General features: G+C 35.8%; 1 protein-coding gene across 12 annotated transcripts in view; it reads left to right on the top strand.

Annotated features, from left to right (window-relative positions):
• SYNRG (synergin gamma) overlaps positions 1 to 10,975 on the top strand; it is an 87,486-nt gene that overhangs the window by 22,402 nt on the left and 54,109 nt on the right. For 9 of the 12 annotated variants that reach the window (XM_024757731.1, XM_024757727.1, XM_024757736.1 and 6 more), the window contains exons 4-7: positions 5,026 to 5,156; positions 5,834 to 5,939; positions 6,452 to 6,563; positions 10,389 to 10,598. In XM_024757731.1, the coding sequence (XP_024613499.1) occupies positions 5,026 to 5,156; positions 5,834 to 5,939; positions 6,452 to 6,563; positions 10,389 to 10,598 (559 nt within the window). The remainder of the gene's footprint in view (positions 1 to 5,025; positions 5,157 to 5,833; positions 5,940 to 6,451; positions 6,564 to 10,388; positions 10,599 to 10,975) is intronic. The other 3 variants (XM_024757738.1, XM_024757737.1, XM_024757734.1) reach the window with 1 other exon arrangement.

The raw sequence follows: 10,975 nt of genomic DNA, 5'->3' as shown, positions 1-10,975 counted from the left end.
AAAAAAAAAACCTAAAAAAAAAAAAAAAAAAAAAAAGACATAATCCTACCCTGAGGTAATAATGATATTCTCCTGTATTTTCTTATTAAAAAATGTAAAGTTTTTTTTCATATATAGGTCCTTAACCTACTTGGAATTGTTCTTTGGTATCAGTGTGAGGCTGAAGGGTCTAATTTTATTATTTTCCATTTGAGTAGACAGTTGTCCCCCAAACCATTTATCAATAGCCCGTTCTTTTTTGTGCAGCATGTGGGATCTTAGTTCCCCGACAAGGGATCGAACCCATGCCCCCTGCAGTGGAAGCGTGGAGTCCTAACCACTGGACTGTCAGGGAATTCCTCTCATCAGCCCATTGTTGTTGTTTTTTTTAATTTATTTATTCACTGTGGTGGCTTCTCTTGTGTGAGGAAAGTCCAGCAGCCCATTCTTTACCTGTTGATTTCTAAGATTACTCCTGTAATATCAAATTTCTTTATATGCTTTGGATTAGTTTTTGAGCTCTTCTGTTTGTCCCATTACTATACCTGTCTATCTCTACATCAATAAACATCATACTGTCTTAATTGTTCTAGCCCAAGATAAGCCTTGATATCTTGTAGTGTGGATCCTCCTTTTTCTTTTAAAGAATTATAGCTATTCATGGTCACATCCCCTTCAGTATAAATTTTGAGATAAGCTTGTCAAATTCCATATAAAACCTGTCGTGATTTTGATTGAAATTGACATTTTGGGGACTTCCCTGGTGGCACAGTGGTTAAGAATCCGCCTGCCAGTGCAGGGGACACGGGTTCGAGCCCTGGTCCGGTAAGATCCCACATGTTGCGGAGCAACTAAGCCCGTGCGCCACAACTACTGAGCCTGCGCTCTAGAGCCCGCGAGCCACAACTGCTGAGCCCGAGTGCCACAACTACTGAAGCCCACGCGCCTAGAGCCCGTGCTCTGCAACAAGAGAAGCCACCCAGTGAGAAGCCCGGGAACTGCAACAAAGAGTAGCCCCCGCTCACCGCAACTAGAAAAAAGCCCGCGCTCAGCAACAAAGACCCAAGGCAGCCAAAATTTTTAAAAATATTAAATATTAAATAAATAAATAAAAATTAAAAATATATATTAAATAAATTAATTTAAAAATATTAAATAAATAAAAATTTTAAAAAAAGAAATCGACATTTTTACTCTTTTAGTTTTACTGTTGTACCTCTCCACTTACTTAAATCTTCAGTAGCCTTCAGTATCCTTAAACTTGGGGTGAACTTCTTTATCTTTTAGTCTTCTTAGTAGTTTATTGGATGTATCTCAGATTTCTGAGTTATTTCTTTTGCTGTGTTATTCACTCACTGTATAGCTAAGGATTAGTGTCTCAACCTTTTGGTTTATCTAGATCTCAAAAGAATGTATAAAATTAGACTCTATGAAATGTATAAAGTTACTTTTCAGGAGAAGGAGAAACACAAAATGCCATTTAGCAAGTTTGAATCTTCTTGAAGAACAGAATTGTATAAATAGAAAGGTAATATGCATAATAACACCTCCTTTCATTCTTTATTATTTTTGTGGAATGTCTCATTTTGTCTTTTAGTCTATATGATTTGGGTGGTTTCTTTTGTGTTTTGTGTGCCTTGAGTAAACTGAGTCAAAATTTAAAAAAGAAATTTTAATCCCTTACCACAAAGAAGAAATGGTAATTATGTGACATGGCAAAGGTGTTAGCTAACGCTATGGTGTTAATCATTTTGCAGTATATAAGTGTATCAAATCAACATGTTGCACACCTTAAACTCATACAATGTTATATGTCAGTTACATCTCAATAAAACTGGAAAAAATAAGGAACTGATTAAATTATAGATTGGGGGAAGAAAAGAAATGTAATACTAGGACTCTGGCACTAATTTTTAGCAGCAAGAGAACCACAGTGTGATTAAAAATAAGTATGCATAGCCATTACTACTCAAGATTTAGAATAGGGAGTGTTAGTAATTAAGCAATATTACTTGGAATTCCAGTTATAAAGTACTAGAAACCATTCATAAGCCTTCCAGGCTGCTAGTATTTATTGAGCAGGTGTGTGTCTGAGCACATAAATAGAAACAGAAAAAAAATTTTTTTTTAAGTTTGAATTTTATGGTGGTTGTTGGTAGCTGGAGAGGAAGCATAGCATAATGATGGAGAACATGGATTTGGGGACCAGAAGCTGCCTGGGTCTAAATCCTGGCTCTGACACTTGCCAGTAATGAGTGAGATACTTAACTATTTCCTGCTTCAATTTCCTTATCTGTAAAATGAGAATAATAGTAGCACCTACTGCACAGATTTGTTGTAAGGATTAAATTAATTAATACATGTAAAGCACTTAGAAAAGTCCCTGGAACATAGTACAGGCTTCCTAAGTGTTATTACTAAGGTCTTCTTATTGATCATCATCAGAAATATCCCTAATTCTGATGATCTTACACATATACTGAGAATAATGTTTGTAAATGTCTAGTTCTATAGCTGACATATGGCAGGAACACAGTAAAATGATACCTATAACTATTGTGTTCTTTTTTTTTATCTAGTTGCTTAATTCTGTATTTGCTTGAGGAATCTTATTTTGTCTCAGAAAAAAATTGAATCATTACTGTTTTTGAAAGTGTTCTATTCTGTCATTAGTATTGTTTCTAATGTATAAAGTATATTTCTAATGTATAAAGATAATTATTTCTGTCATAGCTGTTATTTATTTATATGTACTAGACAGTGTTCTAGGTGCTTTACACATATTATATTACTTCTAGACCTTAAAACAATGTTCCACTGTCTCAGTAAAGGTTCAGAACAAGAAGGTATTTTGGATAAGTTCAAAAGAAATACTTTTTTTATTTGAGGGAAACAGTAACATGATTTCTGTTAAAGGAAAATCAAACAAAATATACTTTAAGGCAAAAAGCCTCAAAAACCTGGAGGTAAAGAGGATATTTCATTTTGATGAGAGATTAAATTCACCAGAAAGATTAAGTTTGTATGCACCTAATAACCTGGCCTCAAAATGTATAAGACAGAAACTGACAGAAAAACAAGGTGAAATAGACAAATCCACAATCAGTAAAGATACAGGTTTAAACAACCTTCTTAACAAGCTTGACTAGTGGATAAATAGGACACTGTTCCCAACAATTGCAAAATACTCATTTTAAGCAAACATGGAATATTTATTAAAATTGAAATATGCTGGGCCATAGCAAATCTCAAGAAATGTCAAAGGGTTGAAATCTTACACAGTAGGAGTCCTCATGAGACTCCTGCATTGGGTATCCATTTGAGATCTGTAGTCAGGAATTTAAGGTGAATCATCAAGGTTTTTTTCTCCAGCAAGGTTAAATGGTTTGGTTGTAAGGATAAGAGAAGGTGATTAGTTGACTAACCAGGAATGAGGTTTCCCAGGAGACCATACCAAGGAGGCCAGAGGTAAGGGAGCTAAGGATGTTTACAGAGGCATTTAATATTGAATCCTGGAGTCTAAGCTGAGCAAGAAGAGAAGTGAGGACATGATGAGGATGATGGACAGTGGGAAAGTGGTAAGATTAATGGATGGGAGGGAGGTATTAATGAAATAAGAGAATTGCTGGAGTACATGAGCTGGAAGGATAGAAGGTGGTGGTCAAGTGTTGGGATGTTGAAAATCAAGATTTTGGAGATGATGCAGTTACTGGGGCGAATGATCAGGGGAGGTGGCCGTGGAATGGGAAACTGAAATGGTATGTTGGACATGATTGTGATGAGGAGACCTGAAAGGCCACAGTGTTAGATGAGTCATCCATATGATTATTGACATCACCAAGAGCAGTTTAGGAGTAGAATGGACCTTAGCAAGGTTCTGAAGCCTTTAGTTGAAGAGTGAGGGAGTTGAGGGTCAGTAGATGACATAAACAAGTTAGGATAGTAAATGATGAAGTCTGATGGCAAGAAATTAAAATGTGTTCAGGTTTTTGAAGGAAAAGAGGAGAAAAAGAGTTTAAGGAGAAGCAAGGAGGAATATTGCCCGTCTACAGGAAATGTTGGAAGAAAAGTAGCAATCTCCAAATGAGAGGGCTTCCAGGGACAGCCAAGTTTCAAGTTAGGGAACTGAAGGAGAACTTTTCAGGGAGAAGGTTGAATAACACAGGAATTTTCACTCAGTAAAAATTATCCATTGCCATCATTTTCACCATCATCATTATTCATATTAGATTTTGTGGTTAGCTGTTGTATAATACCATTCTTCTGGACACGTCAGTAAACTTTATACTGTTGTATTGATATGTCATTTACTATTGATTTTTTTTAATTATTGATATTTTCTGTAAAAGTTTGGATAGCCAAGCCTATGATAATGAATATCAAAATAATCATTATCCTATCATATTGGAAAATCGTGTTTAATCTCATTTGTTTAATCTCATTTGTGGAATAACTACCATATGCCAGGTGCTTATCTATTGCTGGAAATACAGAGACATGTAAGATATGATACCTCTTCCCAAAGAGTATGGATCAGTAAACTCACCAGATATAACTTGTGAGTTGTACACATACACAGCCTTACACACACAGACTGAAAGATTTTATACGCACACCCTCAGACTATTCTAGCAGTGGTGGTCCCCTCGAAGACATGAAGGAAATGGAAGGGGCAAGATATTAAGGGGAGCTTTTCATTTTTAGCCTGTGTTCTTTGAATCTTATATTAAAATGCATTTATATAGTTTGTTAATAAATAATATTAAATATTCTATTAAAATGCCTTTATATAGTTCATTAATTAAAAATAAGAAAATTTATGGAAGTTACAGTTTTTCTTTGTAGTAATTAAAAGGAGAAATTGTGGGGACTTCCCTGGTGGTCCAGTGGTTAAGACTCCGTGCTTCCACTGCAGGGGGCACGGGTTCAGTCCCTGGTTGGGGAACTGGTCCTGCATGCTGTGCAGCACAGCCAAAGGAAAAAGAAAAAGGATAAAAGGAGAAATTGTGTTTTTTTAAGCTTAAGTCTTTGTCTGTTTTTTTCTAGGCAGGGATACCAATGGGACCAATACCAGCAGGAGGAATGCCTTACCTGGGACAAGCACCATTCCTAGGAATGCGTCCTCCAGGCCCACAGTACACTCCAGACATGCAGAAGCAGTTTGCCGAGGAGCAGCAGTAAGAGATCTCAGGATGCAAGGATAAAGATACATGATAGCAATCCATTTTAAAATTGTCAGGTGATCTGTAGTGCAGATTTGAAGCTCGGTGCCTTTACGGTACCTTTAAAACTCTTTAAAATACTCTTATTATTTAAAAGTTTAAAGCCAGAAGGGACCTTAGAGATCCTGTAATTGAGTCCTCTGACTTTACATCTGGGGAAAGTGAGGTCCAAAGAAATAAGCAAGTGTCAGGCTGGGTTATACAGTTACCAGTAAGACCTGGACCCGAGTTCGGGCCTCCTGAGTCCCAGAACTACTACTCTTTCTCATGTATGATACTGCCTCCTCAAGTAGAAGTTTCTTTTTTGTATGCAGAGCAAAGAGTGTTTTTATTTCGTCTACCTCCCTCTCTGTTTTTTGTAATTACTTTGAATGTAAAATGTTGTCTCCTCCCCTTGCAAATTAGACAGGAAATAAATTCACGTCTATAATTTAGGTAAATCACTTTTTAGACTTATTTCATATATTTGGAAATTAATATAGTGGTGAAATAGGATTGTCTTCAGAAAATTAGATATAATTATCAGTGAAGTTTTTAGTTCTAGAAATGCAAGATGACTTTGTAGAAGAAATATGAATATAACAGTTGATAATCCCTGAAGCTGGCTCTTTACTAGATTGTTTTTCCTTCAGAAAACGATTTGAACAGCAGCAAAAGCTCTTAGAAGAAGAAAGAAAAAGACGCCAGTTTGAAGAGCAGAAGCAAAAGCTCAGACTTCTGAGTAGTGTGAAACCCAAGGTAACGTATTCCGGCACACAGCCTACCCCCCTGAATGTGCCTATTCTCAGTCATTTAGTGGATTTTGTTACGTGGGCACCAGCGCAAGCTGAAGCTGTGGTTGATTTGTTTTGGTTTTGTCTAAGTCCGAAAGCAAAGGACTTTTCTTTTTCTGTAAAGTTACTTTATTGTTGAAGGGAATAGGATAGCAGCCATTATCTTCTCAGCTCTTGTTTTCTGCCTTTGCAATGCTTGTAATCTTTTCTGGGGAAGCATTAATACTGGATACTTAATATCTAACAGCTGTAGCCTAAAGTATTTCTAAATGGGCCTTTTAATGATCTTCTTTAGAGTGTTGTCTTACGCCTTCGCTTTATGTCAATGTTTTTCTGACTTGGAAAATTCACTATCCGAAGTATGTGGTAAAAATATTGTAAATTGACGAATATTTGCACTTTTCTTTCAACTTATGTGGATTAGGACGAAGTGTGAGAGACAAGTGAAGAAATATATATACATTTATTGTCTCCCAGACAGGAGAGAAGAGTAGAGATGATGCTTTGGAAGCCATAAAAGGAAACTTAGATGGGTTTTCCAGAGATGCTAAGATGCATCCTACTCCAGCATCACACCCTAAGAAACCAGGTAGTTTTAATTTAAAATTTTTCTTTTGTTGGAAGGTGCCTTATAGTCCCTGTGTGTTTAATTGACCATTATGTGTGTGTGCAGAGAGTGAATGTTGAGCTCCTCCTTCAAGCTAAGTACAGATTTGGATGTTTTAAAATTTACAGTGGGTTAAGAGCTCTGGTCTAGACAATCTTGGGGGGAAGAAACTTCTTTGTCTTCTAGTAAATGTCAGTATGACAACTTGTAAATCTTCTGTATAAATGAATATGTTAACGTTAGTAAAATCCATTCACTAAAAACAAATGTAATAAACGAGTTTACCATTTCATTCTCATTATTTTAAAATAGTTTTACTTTTGATGTACTAGTTCATATTTTATTCGATGTGATGAAACTTACAAATTTTCTAAATGACTTCTTTAAAAAGTCATGGATTTATATGTATAAAATAGATAACTAATGAGAACCTACTGTATAGCATAGGGAACTCTACTCAGTGCTCTATGGTGACCTAAATGAGAAGGAAATCCAAAAAATAGGGGATATATGTATATGTATAGCTGATTCACTTTGCTGTACAATATAAAATAACACAATATTGTAAAGCAACTAAACTCCAATTTAAAAAAGTCATGGATTAAATAATATTTCTCGTGAAATTTTATTTTTTAAAATACATTCCTTTGTAGTTTTTATTTTCATTTACCATCAAATAAGCAAAAGAAAAGTACCTAATAGAGCAGGGTAAAGAGATATTTTGGGGGGTTTTTTTGCATGTGTTTTAAACATTTAGCAGTTGAAATGAGTCTTATCTTCACATAACTGTTACCACATCCTTTTTTTAAATTTGATATTTTGACATTTTATTCTCAGCTAATTTTAAGAATAACATACCATTAATATGTGAATAGTTTTCATAAATCATTCAGCAAGTGCTATTTTCTGCAGACATGTATTACATTGACAGTTTTTATAGGTACCTTTTATAGGTGATATCAGGAGGGCATAATCTAATATTGGCACAGTAACGAGTTCTTGACTTTCTGGGACAGCTTTGCCTCTGTGCTATTAATTTCACTTGCTAGATTATATACTCAGATTATCGTTACAAACATATGCCCCAAAGTAAAATATATACTGATATTGAAAAGGGAATGGATATTAGCAATCAGAATGAGTTCAGAAAGGAAAAACATACCTAAAAATGAAAATTATAAGCTGAATAAGCTAGTCAGTAAGTCATTTAAGTATAGTCGTTGGAATGGTAAAACTGGACCCAGCATGGAACCTAATTAGATAAAGGAGAAGGCGGCAGAGAGGAATGGTCATTGTTAGGTCACATACTTTTCTATCCATATAGAATGGCCCCTTTGGACAACTGGGTATGGTTTAAAAACTTCGTTGTTAAGTAATAAATTGGTGTTTTGATGTTCAAGTAATCTCTTGAGTTCAATCAGCATGCGTGCAGTTAGCTGTTTCTAGTTAACTGCTTCGTGCTTCGCTAGAAAAATAGTTTTTTGAAGCAAGCCCAAGGAATTTCCAGAGCTTCTCCAGCTAGGGTCTTAAACCTAGGCCTAAAGTATGTAAAAAGTTTCCAGCCTTTTTACCACCAGAGGCATAAACGCCCATAGACTGTTTACCTTAAAATATTGAATATACAAACTGTACCACATAATTGTTATACTTATTAACTATATATATATATATATATAGCTACAAGAGTTTCTAAGCCAAAATATATACCACATAGAATTAACATAATTCCAGTCAAATGGAAAGAAATTTTTAGCCTAAACAAAAGAAAGAAAAGAAGAAAAGTTGGTTTAGCCTAAACAGTCAGCTAGTATATCCCTAGTAGCTGTCAGTTTTGCATTGTTACTATTTTCTACCAGTACTGATCTGAGAGCCCAAATTGAGAGCTTAAATACACACTCTCAGTAACCATTATTGGGAGGGTTGAGATTCATTATGACATGGCTTTTTTTAAACAAAATTCATTAAGGCAGTAATTTTGCATCTTTCATAGAACTTTAATGCTTACAGGCTTTATTTCATGGATCCAAAAGAGAAAGGTCCAAAAGAGAAGCATATAGTGTCCCCATTTTTCAAATGAGAGCCTTTTTAAAAAAAGACTGCTCCTTGTGACATTAGGCTTTAGTAAATGTTAAAGCAATACAAAGAAGTTAAAAATGTGAAGAAGCAACAATAATAGTATTGCTAATGAGCATAGTATTAAACACAATCCCTGTAGAGAAGGTTTATTACATAAGTGAATCTCATTTAACAGTAAAAAGCCACAGTGATGTTTATATCTTTTAGAGGCAAAGATCTTTTAAACATAGCTCTTAGGGTTTACTTTCTTAAATTGGCTGTTGAGTTATTTGACTTAGCACTTTATGATGTCCTAATTTTGATGCTTTGCACAAGAAAATATCACTTTGGTAATATGTTTGATGTTCTTGTTGCCTTTGTAATTTTTATTCCCCACACAGTAAGTTTCATCCTCATATGAAATATGAACTATGTTAAGTGTATGGATTAGGCATGATTTATCAAAAATTACAAGTATGCGTCATGCATTGTTTTTTACTGGCATAATGAAATTTAATCATCAGTATATATCTGTCTAAAATGTATTCAGCAACATATAGGTTGGTTCTCTTATTTATATTGGTTTGAGAAAATATTATCCAGATAAACAGATCAATTGGATTTCAAAAATAATCACATGTAAATTATTAGTGGTCTCAAGGAAAAAAATAAGTGCTAACTTAATAAAAGAAGGAAAGAAATTTTGAGTTTTACATTTTTCTGTTTTTGAACGAAATGCAAAATAGCTATAAAACCTCTTTTTAAAAAAGACTAAAAATGAAATTGAGTTATTTGTAGTGAGGTGGATGGACCCAGAGTCTGTCATGCAGAGTGAAGTAAGTCAGAAAAGCAAATACTGTATGCTAGCACATATACATGGAATCTAAAAAAAAAATGGTGACCTAGAGTCTGTCATACAGAGTGGAGTAAGTCAAGAAGAGAAAAACAAATACTGTATGCTAATACATATATATAGAATAAAAAAAATAATAATGGTTCTGCTGAACCTAGGGGCAGGATGGGAATAAAGACGCAGATGTAGAGAATGGACTTGAGGACACGGGGAGGGGAAAGGGTAAGCTGGGACGAAATGAGAGAGTAGCATTGACATATATACACTACCAAATGTAAAATAGATAGCTAGTGGGAAGCAGCCGCATAGCACCGGGAGATCAGCTCGGTGCTTTGTGACCACCTAGAGGGTGGGATAGGGAGGCACAAGAGGGAGGGGATATGGGGATATATGTATGCATATAGCTGATTCACTGTTATACACAACAGAAACGTAACACACCATTGTAAAGCAATTATACTCCAATAAAGATGTTAAAAAAAAAAGACTAGGGCTTCCCTGGTGGCGCAGTGTTGAGAGTCCGCCCGCCGATGCAGGGGACACGGGTTCGTGCCCCGGTCCGGGAAGATCCCACATGCCGTGGAGTGGCTGGGCCCGTGAGCCATGGCCACTGAGCCTGCGCATCCGGAGCCTGTGTTCCGCCACGGGAGAGGCCACAGCAGTGAGAGGCCCGCGTACTACAAAAAAAACAAAAAAAAAAGACTAAAAAATTGTTTGTAAATAGACATCAAAGTGTTTTGCATTCATTGTATGATTGTTTGTTGTTACATGTTATTTCTTATTCACCTCCACTATTCATGTTTCATTATATTCTTTTGGAGTTGTACTACATCTTAATTTCTTTTCCCCTGTTGATTTTCATTTCTGTGTGTGTTTCATTGCCATTTTCCATTTTGCAGATTATCCCACATCATTTCATTCTGCTAAAACTGTCTCCCCATCACCCGCCTTTCTTGATGAAGAAGAATTCAGTGACTTTATGCAGGGGCCTGGTGAAGCTCCCACATGTGGGCCTTCTTCCACTTCCCAGCCTTTTCAGTCTTTCCACCCCACCACCCCACTTGGCCAGTTGCATGCTCAGAAGGCTGGAGCACAGTATATCCCTCCAGGTCAGAGTCCAGTGTCTGTTGCCTTACATGGTGTCCCTGGGCAAATTCCTTATTTCTCTACTGCTTCAGCCTCATACAATGTGCAGAAAGCAAGTAACTACTAGACTATTAATGAAAGTATTTTTTAAATAATCTAGGATAATTTATTTCACTTATATAAGTAGAATAATACAGTGATGTTGGCACAGAAACATGTGCCTGAATATATGAGTACTGTTGAAATTCACCAAAGTTAAGAATATAGATTTTTTAATTCTGGGGGCTTCACATTCTGGAAAAGTGATTGGAAACATCTGCTCCTAAATTAGGACCTATTTAAACCACCTTAGAACTTTAAGAACACACTGAGTTCTTCAGGAGATGCCTCTTGTTTGGGG

This window comes from Neophocaena asiaeorientalis, unplaced genomic scaffold (genome assembly GCF_003031525.2).
Source record: "Neophocaena asiaeorientalis asiaeorientalis breed wild unplaced genomic scaffold, Neophocaena_asiaeorientalis_V1.1 scaffold327, whole genome shotgun sequence".
NCBI lineage: Eukaryota > Metazoa > Chordata > Mammalia > Artiodactyla > Phocoenidae > Neophocaena > Neophocaena asiaeorientalis.
The sequence above is the reverse complement of the archived record's forward strand: the minus strand, read 5'-3'. Positions and strand labels throughout refer to the sequence as shown.